Genomic DNA, 22,636 nt, shown 5'->3' with positions numbered 1-22,636 from the left:
GAGCTGACCCGCCTCCCCGGCCCTGAGGTCAGAGGGCAGGGAGCTGACCCCGCCTCCCGGACCCTGAGGTCAGAGGGCAGGGAGCTGACCCCGCCTCCCCGGCCCTGAGGTCAGAGGGCAGGGAGCGGGGAGGAGGAGGAGCCTGGTGTCCTGTCACCGCTGTGGAGCAAGAGCCGGCTCTGCCCCGCACCAGGCCCTCTCTCCCCTCCCCTCGGGCCTCCTCCCCAGGTCAGTGCCACTGCCTCCAGGGAAGCCCCTCTCCTCCCGCGGGTGTGCCCGGGGCCAGGCAGTGGCTCCCAGACTATGGGCCGGGGCTGGGGAGCTCAGTGATGCCTGAGGGGTCCCTGAACCCAGGAGGTCCCTGACCGTGTCCCACACAGGCATGTGTGAATGTTTTCCCAATCTGTGCGGGGCTGCGGTGGCAAATAAAACACAGACCCACCCAAGAGCCGCATGGCGTGGCTCGTAGCTTTTGTCCCCGTGCATTTTTCCAAGAGAAAGCGCAGTCCATGTGCCGCCTGCAGGGGGTCCGGGGAGAGCCCTCAGCTCTGCAAGGCCAGGGACCCTGTGGCTCCCCGAGGAGCTCCTTCTGCAAGCGAAGGGCTGGCCTCCCGGTCGGCAGAGGTGCCAACAGATACACGGAGCCCGCGCCTGCCCAGTGCGGCCGGGCCCTGGCTTCCATCTCTAAGCGCCGGGGAGCCCCTCCCCGAGATCTCCAGGCACCGGGGGCGGGGCACCCCTCACGCTGGCAACCTATCCGAGTGGCCTGATCTGGAACCGCCCTCGCAGTCCCTCGAAGGCGCCCTCGCAGTCCCTCGAAGGCGGGAGCTAGATCCCTGACTGCACCTGTGTTCTCAGCACCTCGTCCGGGGCCTGGCACCCACACACCGATAAGGAGCTGAGCCTTCCCACAGTTTTCTTTCCTCCTCCACCTCCTGCTCGGACCTCCTGGGCGCCCACCCTCACCAAGCTGGAGCAGACTGTGCCCACGCCCCTCTTTCCTTTCTCTCCGGGTCCCTTCGGCCCAGAACCTCCAAGGCTATCCCTCTCAGCGTCGCCCCTCCCCCCCCCCCCACCCTGGCCTGCTCGCCCCCAGAGAGACCTCCCCGCCCAGGCCTGGGGCCTCTGCCTTCGGCCCCGGGCTTGCACGGAGTCCGGGAGGCAGGGCTTTGGGTTCTCCTGCGTCCCCGCTACCTCACCCAGGCCAGAAGGTGGCAATTGGAGCGGGAGGGAAGTGACAGGCGGAGGCTCAGCCACTCGGTGGACCACTCCCCAGGGGAGGCCCTGTGGCCCCAGGAGCTTCTCCAGACCCCCCCCTCAGGCCCCGCCCCACCCCACCATCCGGCACGGGAGAGGGGGTGTGTGTGGACGGGAGGGAGTGGAGGTAGGTGTGAGGCCGGCACGGTGAGTGTGTGTGTGTGTGTGTGTGTGTGGCCCCGGAGGAGGGGAGGGGAAGTCGTGAGGTTGGGGCCTCAGAGGGCAGGAAAAGCCGGGGTGCAGGGCAGGTAATGACTGAGCCTCACTCTCACTCTCCACTCACTAGCCTCCCACAACAAAACTATCTTGGGGTCAAAGCGAAATCATGGCCAACGGGCCGGGGCTCCTGGGGGCACAGGGCTACTCCTTAGGGAGGGAGAGCGGAGGGAGGAAGGGGTCCTTTCGGGAAGCTCCCCTGAGGCCTGCACACAGCCCTCGTCCCCGTGTTGGCTGAGTGTGTCCAGCGTCCACCCCGTCAGCCTCCGGGCCTGCGGGGAACCGCCATCTGCTTACACTGGGGACTCCGCAGTGGGAGGCCACCCTTCAGGCCTGGGGGAATCTGAGGGCGGAGCCGTGTCTCCCCATCTGACTGGGGGCTCCCGGGCCCGCAGGCCCCGCAGTGGGGGGAGGGGAGGGGGGCAGGGCGTTCTCCTCTGACAGAGCAGCCGTCGTCCCTCCCCCCACTCCTCCCCCCACTCCTCTCCCCACTCCTCCTCTCCCCACTCCTCCTCTCCCCCACTCCTCCTCTCCCCACTCCTCCTCTCCCCACTCCTCCTCTCCCCACTCCTCTCCCCACTCCTCCTCTCCCCACTCCTCCTCTCCCCACTCCTCCTCTCCCCACTCCTCCTCTCCCCACTCCTCCTTCCCCACTCCTCCTCTCCCCACTCCTCCTCTCCCCACTCCTCCTCTCCCCACTCCTCCTTCCCCCACTCCTCCTCTCCCCACTCCTCCTCTCCCCACTCCTCTCCCCACTCCTCTCCCCACTCCTCCCCCACTCCTCCTCCCCCCACTCCTCCTCTCCCCACTCCTCCTCTCCCCACTCCTCCTTCCCCACTCCTCCTCTCCCCACTCCTCCTCTCCCCACTCCTCCTCTCCCCACTCCTCCTTCCCCACTCCTCCTCTCCCCACTCCTCCTCTCCCCACTCCTCCCCCACTCCTCCTCTCCCCACTCCTCCTCTCCCCACTCCTCCTCTCCCCACTCCTCCTCTCCCACTCCTCCTCTCCCCACTCCTCCTCTCCCCACTCCTCCTTCCCCCACTCCTCCTCTCCCCACTCCTCCTCTCCCCCACTCCTCCTCCCCCACTCCTCCTCTCCCCACTCCTCCTCTCCCCACTCCTCCTCTCCCCACTCCTCCTCTCCCCACTCCTCCTCTCCCCACTCCTCCTCTCCCCACTCCTCCTTCCCCACTCCTCCTCTCCCCACTCCTCCTCTCCCCACTCCTCCTCTCCCCACTCCTCCTTCCCCCACTCCTCCTCTCCCCACTCCTCCTCTCCCCACTCCTCTCCCCACTCCTCTCCCCACTCCTCCCCCACTCCTCCTCCCCCACTCCTCCTCTCCCCACTCCTCCTCTCCCCACTCCTCCTTCCCCACTCCTCCTCTCCCCACTCCTCCTCTCCCCACTCCTCCTCTCCCCACTCCTCCTTCCCCACTCCTCCTCTCCCCACTCCTCCTCTCCCCACTCCTCCTCTCCCCACTCCTCTCCCCACTCCTCCTTCCCCACTCCTCCTCTCCCCACTCCTCCTCTCCCCACTCCTCCTTCCCCACTCCTCCTTCCCCACTCCTCCTCTCCCCACTCCTCCTCTCCCCACTCCTCCTCTCCCCACTCCTCCTCTCCCACTCCTCCTTCCCCACTCCTCCTCTCCCCACTCCTCCTCTCCCCACTCCTCCTCTCCCACTCCTCCTTCCCCACTCCTCCTTCCCCACTCCTCCTTCCCCACTCCTCCTCTCCCCACTCCTCCTCCCCCACTCCTCCTTCCCCACTCCTCCTTCCCCACTCCTCCTTCCCCACTCCTCTCCCCACTCCTCCTCTCCCCACTCCTCCTCTCCCCACTCCTCTCCCCACTCCTCCTCTCCCCACTCCTCCTCTCCCCACTCCTCCTCTCCCCACTCCTCCTCTCCCCACTCCTCCTCTCCCCACTCCTCCTCTCCCACTCCTCCTCTCCCCACTCCTCCTCTCCCCACTCCTCCTCTCCCCACTCCTCCTCCCCCACTCCTCTCCCCACTCCTCCTCCCCCACTCCTCCTTCCCCACTCCTCCTCTCCCCACTCCTCCTTCCCCACTCCTCTCCCCACTCCTCCTCCCCCACCCACTCCTCCTTCCCCACTCCTCCTCTCCCCCACTCCTCCTCCCCCACTCCTCCTTCCCCACTCCTCCCTCCCCACTCCTCCTTTCCCACTCCTCTCCCCACTCCTCCTCTCCCCACTCCTCCTTCCCCACTCCTCTCCCCACTCCTCTCCCCACTCCTCCTCCCCCACTCCTCCTCTCCCCACTCCTCTCCCCACTCCTCCTCCCCCACTCCTCCTCTCCCACTCCTCCTTCCCCACTCCTCCTCTCCCCACTCCTCCTTCCCCACTCCTCCTCTCCCCACTCCTCCTCTCCCACTCCTCCTCCCCCACTCCTCCTCTCCCCCACTCCTCCTCTCCCCACTCCTCCTCTCCCCACTCCTCCTCTCCCCACTCCTCCTCTCCCCACTCCTCCTCTCCCACTCCTCCTTCCCCACTCCTCCTCTCCCCACTCCTCCTCCCCACTCCTCCTCTCCCCACTCCTCTCCCCCACTCCTCCTCTCCCCACTCCTCCTTCCCCACTCCTCCTTCCCCACTCCTCCTCTCCCCACTCCTCCTTCCCCACTCCTCCTCTCCCCACTCCTCCTTCCCCACTCCTCCTCTCCCCACTCCTCCTTCCCCACTCCTCCTCTCCCCACTCCTCCTTCCCCACTCCTCCTCTCCCCACTCCTCCTCTCCCCACTCCTCCTCTCCCCACTCCTCCTTCCCCACTCCTCCTCTCCCCACTCCTCCTTCCCCACTCCTCCTCTCCCCACTCCTCCTTCCCCACTCCTCCTTCCCCACTCCTCCTCTCCCCACTCCTCCTTCCCCACTCCTCCTCTCCCCACTCCTCCTTCCCCACTCCTCCTCTCCCCACTCCTCCTTCCCCACTCCTCCTCTCCCCACTCCTCCTCTCCCCACTCCTCCTCCCCCACTCCTCCTCTCCCCACTCCTCCTTCCCCACTCCTCCTCTCCCCACTCCTCCTTCCCCACTCCTCCTCTCCCCACTCCTCCTTCCCCACTCCTCCTCTCCCCACTCCTCCTCTCCCCACTCCTCCTTCCCCACTCCTCCTCTCCCCACTCCTCCTCTCCCCACTCCTCCTCTCTCCTCCGCAGCCACTGCTGCGTCTCAGGTGACAGATGCAGGTCGGTGCCTTCACACCCGGCTGGGAGCTCTCACCTGCCGCCCTCAGGTCCCAGGCCCCCGGCTCTCCCCTGCCTGCCTGCCTTCCCGCCCTCGCCAGGAGCTAGCCCAGTTTCCAGCGCCCCGCTTCTGGCAGCCCCTCCCTCACACAGAGCACACAGAGCAGCAGGAAGCGGAAGGAAGGGATCCCTGGCCCAGAACGGCCAGCCCCTCACGCCTCTGGTCTGGGGGCCTGGGGCAGGCAGGGACTGTCCTGCGGGAACCCCGGGCAGCCCTCCCCGAGGTCTGAGACCTGGCCAGGCGGCGGGAGCCAACCCCCTGATGCCCTATGACCCTTGGGGAGCTCCCCCTTCACTGGGTGTCCCTCCCTACCGCAAGGTGCAGAGCCAGGCTGCGAAATACACAAACGACCCGAATGACTCACATTAGAAAACACTGCCAATTCAGTGGAAAAAAATAAATCTCAACTTCACAACACAACCCAGGGTCACATACATATACCCGAAGGCACATGCTGTTTCCCGGCTTCCTGGCCCTGCTGTGTCCTACTATCGGGGCTGGTTGGAAGGATGGGTCCGGCGGACGGCATCTGGGCGCTGCCTTATGGCTTAGACTACGAGGGGAAGCTGAGTCCCTCGGAACCAGGGACGGACCCAGGGAGGAAAGAATCACAAATCACCGCACGCGCTGAGGCTCAGCACAGGCCGGGCCTGGTGCTGGGAACTCGGCTTACTCCCCCACCCCCCCCTTTATAGATGCGGTTATGGGGGTTTCCAGGGGTTACGTGCCTGACCCCGGTCACAAAGCCCAGGGGTCACGGAGCTGCTGGGATGGGAGCTCTGGCCTCCTGGACGCCAGAGTCCAGGCTACCGGCCATATCCTGTACTCTGCCTTCCAAAAGGGACAGGTAAGGGAGGGCAAGGAGGTGGGAAGGCAGCAGAGGAGCAGGAAGGGGCTGGAGACCGCCCAAGTGGCCGGGGGCCCTGAGCATCACCACCCGCCCGGAGCAGAGAGGAAGGAGCCAGACACACGTGGAAGCGGCGTCTCGGGGCTTGGGAGAGGCTGGCCCACGGTCGCGAGCCGCGGCGACACAGAGCAGGCGTCCAAACAGGCTCTTGGCACCTGGGCCTGCTGAGCTGGCACCTCCGGAGGAGCACATGGCAGAGCTGGCAGGAAGGAGGGCGGCCTCTGCTGCACGTCTTGCCACCCTCCATTGACTTATCCTTCCATTCACTCTTCCCCCGCGGCTCGGGGACCTCACAGACCCGCCCGGCGATCGCTATCCTCAGTTATCCACGAGGCCACCGGGGTGGGACCCGCCAGAGGCCCGAGTCCTCCCCTAGGAAAGGCCTTTCTGCCCCAAACCGACTGGGACCCAGAGGCCCCCGGCGCCCTGAGTGGGAGCGCCCGTGAGGACGCGGCAGGGTTGGCGTTCAGGCGCTGGGCCATGGATCAGAATTAAGGATGGGCTTGAGGTCAAGGTGAAGGCTAGGGTCAAGGTTAAGGCTGGGTTCAGGGTCAGATTAGGGTTGGGGCTGATAGTTCCTTTTCAGTCAGAACTGTGGACAGAGTTGGGGTCAGGATAAGGGATGGGGTTCGAGTCAGGGATGGGATCCACATTAGGGTTAGGAGTGGGGTGAGGGGCGAGCTGGCCGCGGGGTCAGTCAGAATCACGAACCGAGTCAGGGCAGAGAGGGACACAGACACCAGCCTTCCTCGCCCTCCCCTCGTCGCCCACAGCGGCCCTCCGATGCCCCCAGTCACCTCACCCCTGCGGGTAAATATAGGGACCAAACTTTCCACCACCCACAGGCACGCCCAGCACCAGTCTTCCCACACGACCCTCAGGGAGGGGACCACAGGCACCAGGCCATGGAGCGGACTTGAGGTTACGGGCCGCGGCGGGAGGAGGAAGTCGCTCTAAAACAACCCAGCGCTCCACCACTTCCTCTCGGGCGCCTTGAGCCCTTCACGCTCCTCGACCAGCTACGACTTGCGGTCCCCGGAGCCGGCTCCCCAGGGCCGCCCTGCCATGCTTCCAGCCGGGTGGCCTCCCCCATGCAGCCCAGCGGGGCCGCTCGCCAGAGTGCCTGGCCCGGCGAGGGGCCGCACAGCCCAGTTTGCCCGGAACTGTGCTGGTTCACGCTGGCTGCACCAGCGTCAATGCTCACGGCGCCCCTGGCACTTGTCACAGGGATCAGGTTTGACCCACAAATCAACCGGCGCCTCTGATCAAGGCCTCCAGCCCGAAGGAGCAGAACCGGAACCAGAAAAACAGCCCATTCCCTCCGACCCTGCTCCACGTGTGTACACTGAAGGTCTCTGATTACTCCGTGGCTTTGTAAAAGCGGACAAGACCTTCCTCACGCGTGTGTGTGTGTGTGTGTGTGTGTGTTGTTTTGTGAGAACTGAGTGAACATTTGTAGGTAAAGTGCTGAGTGCCTGGCGTGGAGGAAGGAAGGGTCAGGGGGTGCCCGGCGCACAGGGGAGGGAGGGGAGAGCATTTTGATCCCTTTTCTGGAGACTCCGGCTGGGGGACTTGGGCTGAGAGATGAGAGGAGGATGTGGAGTTCCCCAGGGAGGGAGGGAGTGTGGTGAGAGCGACCCTGCGCCTTCCTGGCAGGGAAATGGCCCCAGACCCGCTGGGAGCCCACCAATCCCTCAGACCGCAGTGAGGTGGGAGCGGTGGGCCTCGGTGTCAGGGCCCTGCGCCCCCGCCCCGCCCCTCCCCGCCCGCCCGCCCGCAGGGGTTAACTCCTGTGAGCGCCGGCGCTGGAGGAGGCTTGAAAGAAAGAAAGGAAGTAGGGAGGGTGAGAAGCGTGAAGGGGGAGGCCCTGGGCCGCGGCCTCCGGGGCACGAGGCTGCGCTCAGGGTACGTGGGGTCTCCGGCTTCCGCCCTGGCCCACCCCACACTGCCCTTGACCTCTGTGCAGAGTTTCCATCCTCTCTCTCGGAGTTCACACTTCGCCCCCGGCACTAACCGCAAGCCCACGCAGAGGCTTGTGGGTGGGGAGCGGGCGTGGGGGTGGGCGGAAAAGGGCCCGGCTGCACCGCTGAGCCCCCTGTGCTGGGAAAGAAGACAGACCGAGAGCTCACCCCTCCGCGCCCATCCTGAGCCCCGCGTCTCCTTACGGGGGGGCCCCTCACGAGTGAGCTCCCTCTGTCCCCGAGCCCTCGCTCCCCGCACCGCGTCCTGCTCACACAGAGCCCTCAGACCCCGAGGAAGCCCCCTCCCCACGGATCCCCTCCTCCCTCAGCACAGCCACAGCAGAAGGCTCTGCGCTGGCCCAGAGGGCGGGGGCTGTGGGTCCCGCACCTCCCCCCCCCCCCCAGGACAGGGCACCTCAGGAGCAGGGGGTCTGCACTCCCACCCCCTCCCCGAGGGGCCCCAGGCCTCTGGCCCCTGAGCGCCCCCTGCAGCTCTCCCCTGGGGCCACCAGGCTGGGACTATCCAAAGAGCAGGAAATCTCGCCCGGAGGTCAGGCCTCCATGCGGTCTGGTCTGGTCTGGGGGTCGGTTTTCAGAGGAACATTGATGACCAGAGCTGACCGGCCAGAGACTGGAATGGGAGGAACGGGGAAACCGAGGAAGGGGAAACCCTGGGGCTGGGGCTGGGGCTGCTCCCCCTCGGCGCAGGAAGGACCTGTGTCAGAGGATTCACAGAAGCAGTAGCTGCATGAGGGGCGCATTCTAACACCCGGGACTCCCCACCGGCTGCCCGGGAGGGTCCACACTGAGAAGCGGAGAGAGCCACATGGGAGCAGGCCGAACGCAGGCATGTCTGGGGCCCCCACCCTGCCGTCCTCTCCTGGCGAACCCACCTGTGAAATTCCCGCCAGCCTGGAGGGTCAGAGGAAGTGGGAAGAAGGGGGGGGTCGGTGGGGGAACGTGAGCCGACACCGGTCCCTGAGGCCTCAGTGGGAGGACCGGGGAGGCATCCCTGGGGAAGCGGACAGTTGCCACCAGGAGCGGAGTCCAGGAAATAAAACTGCCGGGGTGAGGCCTTCCTCTGGTCATCACCTCTTGCCAAGCTGGCCTGTCCGGAGAAACCCAGCCTGCGAGCAAGCGTGAGGGCGGCGGGCAGGGCTGGCTGCCCCGGGGCAGAGGCCCAGGAGGCCGGAGGCAGCGGGAGAGCCGCTGGGACGAGGGGAGGAGCCGGGAGGCCGGGGAGGTGAGACCGCAGGGAAGGGCGAGGCAGGTGCGGGAGAGGAGGGAAAGGGGCTGCTCTGGCCGGAGCCGAGGCCCGGAGGCTCTGGCTCCCAGAAGCACTTCACGGGAGGGGCCCTCCTTCACACACTCACCCTCAGCCTCGGCCCCTGGGGACCGCCAGCCCTCCTCTGCCCTCACCCGCTCGCTCATCACCTCGCTCAGCGACACCCGGCTCTGGGCCTGGGAGGGAGCCTGGGCCGGGAGCTGAGGCCCGTGAAGCACAGCCGCTCCGCACCCCGGCACCCCCACCTCGAAGCCCCAACACAAGCCCTGTCTTCTCTCGGGGTTCACCAACGGGGGGCATCATCACGGCTGGCTTCTGAGAGGGGCTGGGCTCAGTGACCCCTACAGGGCCCTGCGGTGTGACTTTTGGAGCGAGCGAAGCTTCTGGGCTCCTGTGTGTGTGAGTGTGTGTGAGTGTGTGTGTGTGTGTGTGTGTGTGAGAATGTGTGAGTGTGTGAGTGTGTGAGTGTGTGTGTGTGTGTGTGTGACCCGGAACACACGGGTGACTATGGGCTCTGCGCCCCAGCCACAAGCTAGGGTGGACCCTCTCCGCAGAGGCCTCTCGATGCCCCATAGCAGCCGAGCTCAGGGGTCCCACCCATCAGGCCCACAAACCCTGTTCTCACCCCCCACCCTCCCAGCGATCACAGCTCCACCCAGGCCCGCGCCCAGGGTGCAGCGGGGGTGAGGAGCGCGCTCTCAGCTGGCCAGAGGCCAGGAGGACGGTGAGGAGGCTCCGTGCTGGGGAGCACCTCTGGGGGCCTGGGCTGGTGTGCTGTGTGATGGAGGGGAGCCTCCGCCCTGGGCCTCGGTCTCCCTCCAGAGGAGGGAGAAAGCAGTGTGCACACATCTCAGGGGAGAGGGCCCGGGCGGAAGGAAGTTTTCACTGTTTCTCAGAAAGTGGGAGAGGACCAGCCGCCTGCGGGTGTTGAAAGGAAGGCACCAGGCTCACTGCTCCCGGCAGGCGGCCGGGGCGGCCCCAGGAGCCCCCACCAGAGGCTCCTCCCTGACCCAGCTCCCTTCCTCTTCCTCTTCCCTCCTTCCCGGGCAGGATTCCAGGAGGACACCGGGCAGAGTGCATCCTAACCCCCGGAGGAAGTCCCTCCGTCCCTGAGCCTCCGCGTCCTCTCCCGAGACCGACGAGGCACCTTACAACCCGAAGGAGGCCGTCCCCCTCCTCTGCACTGCCTGGGCCTCATTCCTGGGACAGAAAAGGTGGCCCCAGAGGGGCCCCCAAACTCAGCCGGGGGCACAGGACATAGCAGCAAAGCTGCTGAGGCAGCCTCTCTCAGGCCTGGAGCAGACGCGGCCTCCTGGAGCCTGAGCAGCCCCAGACCTCACCTCCTTCCTGTGAAGGACGCAGTCACACCAGCTACCCAAACCCCACAGCTCTGCTGGCCGGAGAGAGAGGCCCCCCAAACAACGCCAAAGGGACACGCCAATCAAAGGGAGGGCGGGAAGCACCTCTCCGGGGGTCAGCGGTTAAGAGGGAGAGGATCACAGACACGACTTACTGATCGTCTCCGACTCTTTTCACCCACGCCATGTCCCGCTCCGACTGGTTGGAGGCCAGGTCCTACGGGAGAAGATGGAGAGGTCTGACGCCAACCTCACCTGGTCTGGACGCCCCTCCTCGGCCGTTCCGAGCCCGGCTGCACCCAGCGGAGACGTGCTGTTTCCTGCAGCCCCCAGACCTCCACGGAGCCGGAGAGGCGTCAGAGCCAGGGCCCAGGCCGGGGCCCGCTGCCCCTGCGTCCCTCACCTGGGCCCGGGTCTCCTGCAGCTGCTTCAGCTCCTCCTGCAGCCGCTCGCACTGGGCCTGGAGCTGCTCCTCCCGGAGCTGAGCCCCCCGCGCCTCCCCCTGGGCGGCCTCCAGGGCCTCCTCCAGGCGCCGCCGCTCCAGCTCGCTCACGCTCGGCGCGGGGCCCGGCCAGCCTGCTGGCGGGGGAGAGGACACTGTCAGGCGGAGTCCAGCCGCTGGGCACCTCCACTGACCCCCAGAGCAACACAAAGAGGGAGAGGGGAGGCCTGCAGCAGGAAGGATCCGAGAGAGACAGCGAGAGGGCAGACCGCCAGAAGGAGAGATACTGCGGTTGAGGACAGAGTGCCAGGAGGAGCTGAGCTGCTGTTTCTAACCTTCCTGGGGGCCAGGGGAAATGAGATGGCCCCCTGAAGGACCCCACCCCCACCCTCTTCTCTCCCCGGCCAGACTCAAGTCTCTGAGCATCCTCAGGACCTCTCCTAATCACAACCTAAACCAGGCAGGGGACTCTGGTTTGGGGTGCCCTCTGCTGGCACCTATGAGAATTGCACGGGGGTAGCCAGGGTGGCGGGAGAGGGACCTAGATGGCAGAAATTGGGGTAACAGTGGATGGGGTGAGGGAACAGGTGGTGGTGGGGTGATTGTGGGGGAAATGTAAAGCCTTATGTTATCACGGGGTGTTGACTACCTGAGAAGCAGGAGGTGCCCAAAGGCGTTGACATGGGGTTTGGCTTGGGGAGTTTGGTGTGGGGAGATTTAGGGGGCGCTGGGATCTCACCGTGACTCAAGCCAGAGCCCCCTCTCAGAGTCAGGTAGTGCAGGTCCAGGTCCGCACAGGGCGGGGCGGGGGCCGGCGGGGGGCTCAGGCTGGAGAATGCCGTGTCCTGCAGGCCCTGCTGCTGCTGCAGCTGCTGCTCCAAACCACAGATCTGCCGCAGGTGGGTCTCCACCAGGGCCCGCTGCGAGGGAAACAAGGGGGCGAGGGTCTGCACAGGGCCAGGGGGCCCCGGGAGCCCCCCAAATGCCATGTCTGAACCGCCATCACCCCAAATCGAGCAGGCCCCAGGTCACTCCACCCTCCAAGAGACCATGAGTTCGAGGGCTGCACTCCCAGCACCTGCAGAGCGGATGCCTCTGGCTACTGCCCCTTCCCTGTCACTAACACAGGGACATCGCAGGAAGCCACCGCCCCCTTCCAGACGGAGCGCGGTGACTGCCATCTGCAGGTGTGACAACCACTCCGGCTTCATCTACCTCATCTGTGAGACGGGGGCAACCACACCTGCCTCTTGGGTTTGTGATGAGGATGAAAATGAGTAACTATCTAAAGAGATAAGAGTGGCCGGAACCAGTTTGGCTCAGTGGATAGAGCATCAGCCTGCAGACTGAAAGGTCCCGGGTTCGATTCTGGTCAAGGGCCTGTACCTTGGTTGCGGGCATATCCCCAGTAGGGGGTGTGAAAGAGGCAGCTGATCGATAATTCTCTCTCATCGATGTTCCTAACTCTCTATCCCTCTTTCTTCCTCTGTAAAAAACCAGTGAAACAAATAAATAAAGAGATAAGCGTGGTGCCTGGCACATAGCAGGTGCCGAGTGAGCGCTTTGATTATGAAAGCCAGGCATTCTCACACTCATGCCCACCACAGCTCAGTGAAGCTATCTGCCCGCTCTCCAGAGGAGGAATGCAGGCGAAGTGACGTGACCCAGGTGGCAGCTAGGAGCGAACAGAAACCACGCCTCCTGATTCTGACCCCTGCCCACTTGCTCACACACACAGCCATATCCTGACCCAGAATCACACATGTGCCAAGACCCGTTCCAGCAGCCGCAGGCACTTCTGGTCCCCTCTGCCCTCGCTGACAAAGCCTCACAGGAGCCGTGCTGTGGGCCTAGGGGAGGCCCAGCAGGAGACTCAAACATACACGCAGAGCCACCATGTTCTACGGGGTCACTCACACAGTCACCCCCCGACACTGCATGGTGGGTATGCACACACTCACAACGGACAAGACACACGGCATGCACAGACAGACACACAGGGTCGCAGCGGGGTACACACCCCGAGCACACTCACAGGGTGATGGCTGGCACACACCCCGGTCACCCTCTCCCACCCCGGCTCCCCGGGCCTCACCATCTCCCCAAGCTCCGTCTCCAGGTCGTTCTTCTCCACACAGAGCTTCTCGTAAGCCTGGATCATCTCCCCGAGCTGCTCTTCCTGCTCCTTGTTCTTCTGCAACTGGAAGGGGTCCCGGGGGTTGGGGTGCCCGCCAGTCAGGTCCCTCACTGACTCAGGGGCTGAGCAGTTCCCGGCGCCTCCTCCCCCGTTCCCTGTGACCAGCCCGAAGGAGGATCCTGGCCATCCCTGCTCCAGGGGACAGAAGGCCAGAGGCCGGCGGGTGTGTGTGTGTGTGGAGGGGGGTGTCTGAAATGGATCGGGGCGAGCTTAGGGAAAGCACAGAAGCCTGCAAGGGGCTCACCTCACGCTGGAACTGGTTGAGCCGCTGCTGCAGGCTGACCTTCTCCACCTCCAGCAGGGAGCCATCCTTGATCTCATACAGGGAGAAGCCGTGCTCCTCTCCGAAGCTGTTGATCAGCGGCGGGTACTGTGGGCGGTGGGCAGGCCCTCAGGAGAGCTGGTGCCTGGCTCCCTGCCCAGGCTGCAGGCTCACTGTGCCCCTGCCCCACGGCCTGCCCCCGAGTCCCTCCTCCAGCGGGATCTGCACATCCCAATGCCCGTGGGCCTGAGAGCGCCCCCACTCCCCGGACCTTCAGACCCCGGACCCGCCCCTCCAAAGTGCATCCCTCCTGGTCGCTTCCTGATCGGCTCTGGGCTCTCAGCGTTCCCACCCAAAGCAGCCACACCTCGCACGGGGGACCCTCAAGTTTCACGAGTCTGTGTCCTGCCCTCCCTTTTGGATCCCTGGAATCTCTGCTGATCCCCAACTCCTGCCGTTAGCAGCCCCCCACCCCACTCACAAACAGCCGGACCCCCATCCTCTCCGAGTTCTGACCTTGATCTCATACACTTTGAGGCGGTGCCGGAGGGTGGCGTTCTCGCGCTCCAGGCCCCCCAGCCGCTCCTTGATGTCGCCGTAGGCCGTGATGAGGGCGAAGTGGGAGGCGGAGCACATGTCCCCCCCCAGCGACGGGTCTCCGGGAGCGTCCAGCCACACCTCACCCGGGCCCAGGGCTTCCTGGGTCAGGATACTGATGTCATCCTCAAACATGGACTCCATGGCGAGGGCCTGGGCTGCAGCGCCCCGCGGGCCTCCTGGGGAAGCAGGAGACGAGACATGGTGGAGGGGCGGCCGGACGCTTGTCTCCTGACGCCCCTAGTCTTGGCCTGAGAGGCAGCCTGGTCCTGCCCCCCCATCTCCCATCTCCCACAGCCCGCTCCCGGTCTGCCAAGCCCCGTCTTCTCTTCTCTGCACCCATCGGGGCGAGGGGCTGGGCCCAGGTGAAGACTTGGGGGTGGGAAGCCAGGGGGAGGTGAATAGTTGGGACACCTAGGCCGGTCTAGGCAGGGATGGGTTCCTTTTGGAACCCAGGGAACTGCAGAGACCTGCCTTCCTGGCCCCTTCTCCATCCCAGGCCTCCTTTCCCCAAATACCTCTCTGCCAAGTTCCTCATCCCGGGCCCTGGCACCCCTGGCTCCGCTCTAAGAAGGCTCCGTGCTCCTGGGAGGGCCAGCCCAGCACGGCCAGCACTTCCTCTGCGGCCCCCGCCCAGCTCCCCGGCTTCCTCCTGCAGGATCCCGGAGTTCAGGAAGAGGAAGTGCCTCCCCCACTCCCCGCCGGCCGGGCCGTGGCAGCGCGCCAGGCCCTCCTCACCCCTGACCTGGGCCGCAGGAAGGCCTGGGAGCCGGCCGGGCGCACCGGGCCGGGGTGGCCCAGGTGACAGGACCCCACGCCCGCCCTGTGGGCGCGCAGGCGGCGGAATGGGAGCCGGGGAGGGGGCCGGGATGACTCAGGCTGGGAGGAGGCGAGGCGAGGGTGCGCGTGTTTATGAATGTGTCTGCCGCCGGCGTGCGGGGGACGGTGTCTGTGAATGGGTGTAGGTGTGCGCACTCCGGAGCGCGTGGCGGGGCTGCGGGCGGGGGTCGGGCTGGAGCCGGGAAGCGGCCGTGCGTGTGTGTGTGAGCGCGCGTGTGTGTGCGCGTGTGTGCCAGCACGCGTGCGTGAGCGTGTGTGAGGGTGGGCACGCCTGGGTCACGTGAGGCACCATGGGAATGTCCGAGGCGCGCGCGCCGGAGCGCGTGTGTGCGTGTGTGTGTGTGTGTGTGTGCGTGTGCGCGCGGGAGAGGGCTCCCGGGTGCGAGTGCAGACGGCGGGGTTCGCGGCCCCCCAGGCCCCGCAGCGGGACCCGCCCCGCGCCGCCCCCCGTTTCCGTGCCAGGGACACGCGTGCGCCCGGGCCCGAGTCCGGAGTGTGTGCGCCCCACCTTTAACCCCTTCCTTCCAGGCCCGCCCTCCCCCCCTCCCCGGCCAACCCCGCCGGCCGGCGCTCCACACCCGCACCCCGACCCCGGCCCGCCATTGCCCCCCCCCCCCCCCGCACCAGCCCGGGCGCAGGCCCCGGGCCGCCCGACCGCTCCCTTCCCCGCCGCCTCCCCTCCGGCGGCCCCGCGAAGGGCGGATGGGGAGGGGGTGCTCCTCGGCCGGGCCCCCTGCGGCCCCTTTAAGAGCCGCCCTTTCACCCCCTGCGGCTCCGCGGGGCGGCCGGCGCCCTCCCTCTGCGGCCGGGCCGCGAGCCCCCTCCCCGCGCGGAGGGCCCGGCGCCGGCCCCGGGCCAGGCAGGGGCGCAGGAGGCGGCGCGGCCTGGGGAGCGGGGAGCCGGGCCAGGAGCCTGCGGGCGGCGGCGCGGGTCCTTCCCCCCGTCCCCCCGCCATCCGGGGCCGAGCGCCGGCCCCCGCCCCCTCCCGGCCCCCGCGCCCCCCGCGAGCGGCCCGGCTCCCCTCCCCTCCCCCGCCCGCTCCGCCGGGACTCACGGCCTCGCGGCTCCTGCTTGCGATCGCAGCGGCCCCCGCCGCCGGCGCCCTCCCCAGACGGGCACCGGTGCCCCCACCCCCTGGCACCGCGCTCGCTCGCGCCCTGTCGCCGCCGCCGGGTCCCTCCCCACCCCCAGCCCTCCCCCAGCCCCCCTCCCTCCCGCCCGCCCCGCTCCTCCTCCGCCGCCGCCGCCGCCTCCTCCTCTCCGGCTGCTCCGCGTCCTCCAGCTGGGAAGGCGCCCCGGACCCCGCCGCCGCCGCCACGTGGCGAGAGGGGCGGCCGGCCCCCCGGTGCGGCCCGCCTGGCCGCGCGCCCGGCCCCCCGCCCGCCGCCCGCCGCCTCCAACGCAGAGCGGGGGCATCGCGGGCTGTGCCGCGGCCAGGGGCTGCTTTGATTTTGCTGCACCGTTTGGGGGAAAGTGAGGCTATTTGGATGGGGGTGGGGGGGTCTTTGCTCTTTGGAGAAGGAAAACATTGCACCTGCTCCGCATTGCTATGGGGCTCTGCTCTGTAAGACACACACACAGTCCAGGCGGGGAGAGGAGAGTTAAAGCAGGAACTTCTCCGGAAGAGAGAGTGAACTAAGGAGGTCAAAGGTCTATTTAGGAAGGAACATATCACCCCCCCACCCCCGCCGTCCACACACACACACACACACACACACACTCACACACACACACTCACACATGCACAATCCCCTTCCCCAATGCACAGAAGCATCCACAGGCAGCGAAATGAAGAAACAGATTTTACCCTTCCCACAAAGATCATCTCAGCTCTTGCCAAACTACTGAGCAGGAGAGGCAAGTTTGGGTTTTTTGTTTGATAGTTTTTGCCACTTTCCCCCTGTGTGACCTTGGACAGTTACTTAGCCTTTCTGAACGAAGTTGGCGATGATCCCCCTGTGACCCTGGGGGTGAGAGCTAAAACTGCTTCGTGACACTCAAGGTCGGCCGGGCTGCAGGTAGGGAATGATGGAGGGAGCTGGCGGACCCTGGTCCAGCGGGCAGGGGCTCTGGGTAGGCCCAGCATTTAGCTGGGAGGAGGGTTGAGGCGGCTGGGGCCTGAGTCTGCCTTTATGGCTCCTGACGGGTGCGGTGGAGGGTGGATCTGGGGTGAAGAGGAGGAAAGAAAAGATTTCTTGCGTGCTGTGAGCTTTGAGAAACAGCAGCAGCAACTGCCATCTTGCCCCACTGTAGGGAGAAGATTGGACTGAGGGGTGAGCTTCTCCCAGGAGAGCCGGCAGGAGCTTGGACTCCTTCTCTTCAAAGAAAGGGATTCTCACTGCTTTCCTCCCTCCTCCTCCTCCTCCTCCTCCTCCTCCTCCTCCTCCTCCTCCTCCTCCTCCTCCTCCTCCTCCTCCTCCTCGGGGTTCCTGAACAAGAAGGCAGGCCATCCGCTTCTCTCTGGGCCACTAGCTTGCTCTGGGCCAAGTGGGACAACCCATCTGCCCTCTGGGTAAGAAGGCTACCAGCTGGGACATCTGTCACCCGGCTAATCCTGAAGGCTAGGCGGGTGTCGCCCTCCTCAGTGCTGCCCAGGCTCTGTGCTGAAGCAGACCAGGTGAAAGACTGGAAGCGAGGCTGGAAGGGGTGGGGCTGTCATGAACGTGGACTCGGCTACCAGCTGGACTTGGGGAACTGCCGGCCAGGCCCGCCCTCACCAGAAGGGGAGCACACTCCCTAGTGGCTGAGTTGACAGCCCCTGATGCTACTGGGCTGCTCAGGACACAGGCCCGAGTCCCAGCCAAATGGTTTATCCTGGCTTCTAAGCAGTTGGTAACAAAAGCCCTAGAGAGATTTGGCCTGTTTTATTATTATTTTAAAATGTATTTTTATTGATTTCAGAGAGGGAGAGACATAGAAACATCAATAATGAGAGACTCATTGATTGGCTGCCTCCTATACGCCCCTCACTAGGGACTGAGACTGCAACCCAGGCAGGCATATGACCTGCCCGAGAATTGAACCGTGATTCATAGGTCGATGCCCAACCACTGAGCCAGGCTGGCTGGGCAGATTAAGACTGTTTTAGGTGCCCCTGAAATACCCTGTCCCCATCCCAAATCTGGATCTCCAATCTGGACCCGATACCGTCACATTCCGAATGTTCTGGTTCTGTGGCTAAACAGGGCAGTTCTGAAAGCAGGGTCCATCTATTTTCATATCCCCACGTGCTTTGAGGCTACCTGCTCACTGTAAATTCATTAATTCAGCCAACATTTATTTTTTTTAGTGACTTCAGAGAGCCCTGACCGGTCTGGCTCAGTGGATAGAGCATCAGCCTGGGGACTGACGGGTTCCAGGTTCGATTCTGGTCAAGGGCATGTACCTTGGTTGTGGGCACATCCCCAGTAAGGGATGTGCAGGAGGCAGCTAATGGGTGTTTCTCTCTCATCTATGTTTCTAACTTTCTATCCCTCTCCCTTCCTCTCTGTAAAAAATCAGGAAAAAAAATATATTTTTAAAAACTTATTTCAGAGAGAGAGAGACAGGGATAGAAACATCAGTGATGAGAGGGAATCATTGATTGCAAACCCTTCCACTGGGATGGAGCCCAAAACCTGGGCATGAGCCCTGAACAGAATCAAACTGTGACCTCCTGGTTCATGGGTTGACACTAAACCACTGAGCCACACTGGCTGGGCAATTCAGCAAAGATTTCTTGAGCCACTTATTGATAGGCTGGATGCTGAGAATACAGGGATGAGCATGCCTCTGAAGGACAAACCTGTCCTTTTTGCCCTCATGGAGTTTATATTCTAGTAGAGGAGTGAGATGGAAAAGATTAATAAGAGAAGAATTGGAGGGAGGGGGATCTGCTTTAGATAAAGCAGTCAAAGCAGGTTTCTCCGATGCGGTGACATTTAAGCTAAATCTTAAAGGGGAAGGAGCACTCTGGGTTGAGTGAGTGAATGAACGCAGCGGTGTGACTCCGGATTAGTGACTTCCCCTCTCGACCGGTTTCCTCACCTGGAAAAGCGGGGAGCCTGGTCTACATTCCTTGTAAGTACCACGATATTATCAGGGCTCATCACGATGGAGGCAGGAAATGGGAAAACCCAGGGCCATGGTCAAGGGGAAGTGAGGCGGGAGCTAAGGTGGGAGGGGAGAAGGGAACGTGGCAGACAGCTGGTCAGGCGGGAGTTGTAAACAGTTCTAGAAGGCGTTCAGAGGCACTGTAAGGGAGGACCCGCCTCCACCAGGAACTGGTAGGAGAGACAACCCCGAAGCAGGGCCTGAGTCACCCCTGCGTGTCTCTCCCGGGGAGCCCCTGGGGAGGGACTATCTCCCACTCCAGGACTCTTGCTCTGGAGAAAGACTGTCTCTCTGGTCCCACTCTTGCCTGGAGAGAGTAGGAGGAGATGGTGCTTGTTAGCAGCCGGCAAAGAGATCGAGTGGAAATGACTCAAATAGAACCAGGCAGGCAGGAACATGGATTAGACACATGTGACACTACAGGACCCGGGTGCCACCTTCGTCCTCCGGTTTTAGACCTTAGAAATTAGGGTTCGACGCAGAACCATTCTGGGACTGCAACTGCAGCTGCTGGTCTTCCATCAAACCAGAGGTTGTGCAGTAGAAAGACCTTAACTTCTTCACCAAATCCCGAGATTCCTTTGGAGGCAGCGTACTCCCGCTAATCCAATTAGCCAGGTTTGCCTGGAAATTGTTTTAATAACTCTTTGTGCTTCGTGTTCTCCACAACCACATCCCTTTCTGCTATCTCCCAAACAGAATTTTCAAAAAACAAAAAACAAAAACATATATATATAATTATTACATTACAGTTTTGAATACTTATGAGGTATTGTCCATTAGAATGTGGACTCCATAGGATGGAGATTTTATTTGCTTCATTTTCTAGTGCCTTTAACAGTGTCTGGCACATACTCAATAGTTCTCAATCAATTAATTCATGTGTGAGGCCCTGTGCTAAGAACTTCATGTGCATTTTTAAAAATATATTTTGTTGATTTTTTACAGAGAGGGAGAGGGGTAGAGAATCAGAAACACGGATGAGAAACATCTATCTGCTGCCTCCTGCACACCCCCCACCAGGGATGTGCCCGCAACCAAGGTACATGCCCTTGACCAGAATCGAACCTGGGATCTTTCAGTCCGCAGACCGACGCTCTATCCACTGAGCCAAAACATTCAGGGCTTCATGTGCATTTTCTTTCATTGGGATTCCTGTTTTATAGATGAGGAAATGGAGGACCAGAAAAGTTGAATTCCCCCAAGGTCATACTACTAAAACTGTACCATGTTTTGAAGGGCAGAGCTCAGAAAACAGCAGGCACTGCTTATTGCTAAGGAGAGCTTATTCATACAGAGCCATTTCTCATTCCTCTCTCCTTCAGGATGGTGACAGGCTGCCCCTCGGTATCCAGAGCCCAGGCAGGGTGCCAAAGCGGAGATGTGCTTTCCTTTCAGAAAAGAAGGTACGTTTCACACCAAGGAAAGCTCAGCTCAGGAACGTGGGGCCTGCGGGCACCTGGGGAGAGAACAGCTCAGTCATGGGAGGCCTCCTGCCCACATAGGCTACCCAGGGTCAGCTGACAGCACTGGGGTAATGCAGACGGAGAGCTTACTCAGCAGCTCCATCCAACATATATCCCATCCCCAGCCCTGGTTCCCAAAAGCTTCTAGCTCAAGAGGGAAAACAGCAGAAGTGCAGAAGGTGGTTCAGACCCCAATGACGAAGAAAGTGGATTTCATTCGACCCCGAATGGAGAGTCTGACAGTTGCCAACGGTTGACAATGGACCTCATAATAGAATCAAGACAAAATGGCTTTGCTGTTTAATCACAAAACTTCATCCAGGGCTCTCTCTGCTTCACCACAAACTAAACTTTGGGAGCAGAGACCCTTCTGCTGCTCCTACCACGTGGCTATGCAACAGCCCAATGGGAAAGCAGAGCCTGTGAAATCAGCCCTGCTTGCTAGCCCACATGACTCTGGGCAAGGGTCTTAGCCTCTCTGGGCTTGTTTCCTTATCTGTGAAATGGGACGAAAATGTTGCCTTTGTTATAGTGGGGATCACTTTTATTACTATCGGCCTATGAGGCTTATTACTAGCCTGACACCTGCAAAAAAAGGACACCATATAATGATTTAACTATTGACTAATCCCGTTCCCAGCCCTCCGGTTAACCCAAGGTTAACAGATGAGCCTGAAGACACCCAGCAAATGAGAAATGGGAGAGTAAGGGCCCAAGTCTTCAGGGGCCCTGCTGTTCCCGAGTTCCTGGATGCTCTGCCCTTCAAAGGCTGAAGCCATTCCAGAATCTCCCTGTACTGACATGCCATTAGTTCAGCAAATATTTATTGAAGGTCTACTATATTTCAGATGCCGCTCCAGTCTGAAGATATGGCAATAAATAAGACAGCCAAGGTCACTGCGTTAGGTAGCTTACATTATAGTTGGGAAAACTGGCAAAAAATCAGTAAGCAACAAATTTAAAATATACTTTTAAATAGTCCTAGTAAGGAAATAGATGCATATTAGCAATGCGTACATGGGCCCTAGTATTTATATTGCTAAGATGCTGGTAGCATCAGTCTAGGGCAGTGGTCAGCAAACTCATTAGTCAACAAATATCAAGACTTGTGTTTGAATTCATGCTCCATGTGACCTTGGTCAACAGGAATAGTGACTGTTCAAGTTGCTGAGAATCTATATAATAAAAGCCTGAGAGACCATTATGGTGGAAAGACCAGAAAGACCAGTCACTATGATGCACACTGACCACCGGGAGGCAGATGCTCAATGCAGGAGTGGTGGTCAGTGTGCTCTCACAGGGCCAGAGCCAGGCTCACAGCTGATGAGTGCAGCAGTGGTGGTGGTGGCAGCCTCTCCCTGAGACAGCGATAAGGAGCAGCAAGCAGGCGAGCGTTAAGGAGCAAGGGGTCCCGGACCTAAGAAGGTGCAGGGCAGGCTGAGAGGGACCCCTCCCCTCCCCACCCCATGCATGAATTTCGTGCATCAGGCCTCTAGTTAAGATACAATAGAACAGCCTTGACTGGTGTGTTCATCATCCCACACAACAGTCACCAGTTTGATTCCTGGTCAGGGCATGCACAGAGGTTGTGGGTTTGATCCCTGGTCAGGGCGCATATGGGAGGCAACCAAGGTTTCTCTCTCTCCCTGAAATTTAAAAAGCTATAATGGAACCAACAAAATCTCAGTGTTTACTAGAGCCTGGTGGAACTGTAACCTTGTTCTGTGTTCTTTTTGAGTGTCTGCTGGGAAGCGGGTATATGGGAATGGGGGGTTATTGGAGAAATGGTGAAAAGGAAAAATCACATTTAGCAGGGGAAGCAATCTCTCCCTGCCATTTGATAATCAACTGATATAGTTTTTCCTTTTAAGTACTCCTTTACTGGAGAAACGTCCTTGGTTAATTACCATCACTCAGGATTTAATGCAGTCTGATTAGAATTACAAGTTACCTCTGTAACAGAGTCATCTCAAAATTGGACATAAAAACATTAGAACTTTTGTTTATATTTACTTTCTGATTAATTGGTCTTTAATTCTATTTTTGTTATGATTACATAACATATGGGTACAGTTGTGCAGGTATAGAATTTATAAACAGTTGAGAGTAGGCATGATCAAAATTTCTTGACAAGTGTGTGCATCTAAGAAAAGGTAAACGGCTATATGGAGGCTAAGGTAGAAGTAAAGTTAGCCCTCATTTTATTTGCCTCATGTAAACTAATCAAGTGAGTATTTCCACAAAATAGCCTGCAGGTGCCACTCAGCTCCTAAGCAGCAGGGTGAAGGACCCAGTTCCTAAATCCCAAGTTAATGTTCTTCTCTCCACAAGTTTCTGGGGCAAAAGTGGGAGAAGAAATTAAACATGTTGCAGCCTAAGTAAAAAGCCCCCCTTTGAGACGAGCCTTTTAGCAGCCCAGATCATTAACCTGGGAAACACGCACGAGGCCAACCTTTAGCAGTTTCACAGTCCGAACAGGACAAGTGTAGTACCTTTGCACGACCCCA

General features: G+C 61.6%; 1 protein-coding gene and 1 long non-coding RNA gene across 5 annotated transcripts in view; one reads left to right on the top strand and one right to left on the bottom strand.

Moving 5' to 3' along the window:
- TBKBP1 (TBK1 binding protein 1) overlaps positions 1-15,749 on the bottom strand; it is a 16,259-nt gene extending 510 nt beyond the window's left edge. The window contains exons 1-7 of one of the 4 annotated variants that reach the window (XM_084863357.1): positions 15,626-15,749; positions 13,651-13,910; positions 13,117-13,242; positions 12,771-12,875; positions 11,415-11,595; positions 10,637-10,812; positions 10,389-10,450 (exon numbers count right to left, since the gene is read on the bottom strand). In XM_084863357.1, the coding sequence (XP_084719483.1) occupies positions 10,389-10,450; positions 10,637-10,812; positions 11,415-11,595; positions 12,771-12,875; positions 13,117-13,242; positions 13,651-13,875 (875 nt within the window). In that variant the 5' untranslated portion in view covers positions 13,876-13,910; positions 15,626-15,749. Of the gene's footprint in view, positions 1-10,388; positions 10,451-10,636; positions 10,813-11,414; positions 11,596-12,770; positions 12,876-13,116; positions 13,243-13,650; positions 13,911-14,249; positions 14,382-14,476; positions 14,584-15,625 lie in introns of those variants that run through there. The other 3 variants (XM_084863355.1, XM_084863356.1, XM_084863358.1) reach the window with 3 other exon arrangements.
- Positions 15,750-18,147: 2,398 nt separating this feature from the next.
- Positions 18,148-21,823, top strand: LOC311611323. Its single transcript, XR_014793102.1, has 3 exons — positions 18,148-18,630; positions 19,989-20,069; positions 20,255-21,823. It is a non-coding gene; the product is annotated as an uncharacterized lncRNA (long non-coding RNA).
- Positions 21,824-22,636: the final 813 nt, after the last annotated feature.

This window comes from Pipistrellus hanaki, assembly GCF_964339955.1.
Source record: "Pipistrellus hanaki genome assembly, chromosome: 16".
NCBI classification, from domain to species: domain Eukaryota; kingdom Metazoa; phylum Chordata; class Mammalia; order Chiroptera; family Vespertilionidae; genus Pipistrellus; species Pipistrellus hanaki.
This window is presented reverse-complemented; position numbering and strand designations above follow the sequence as displayed.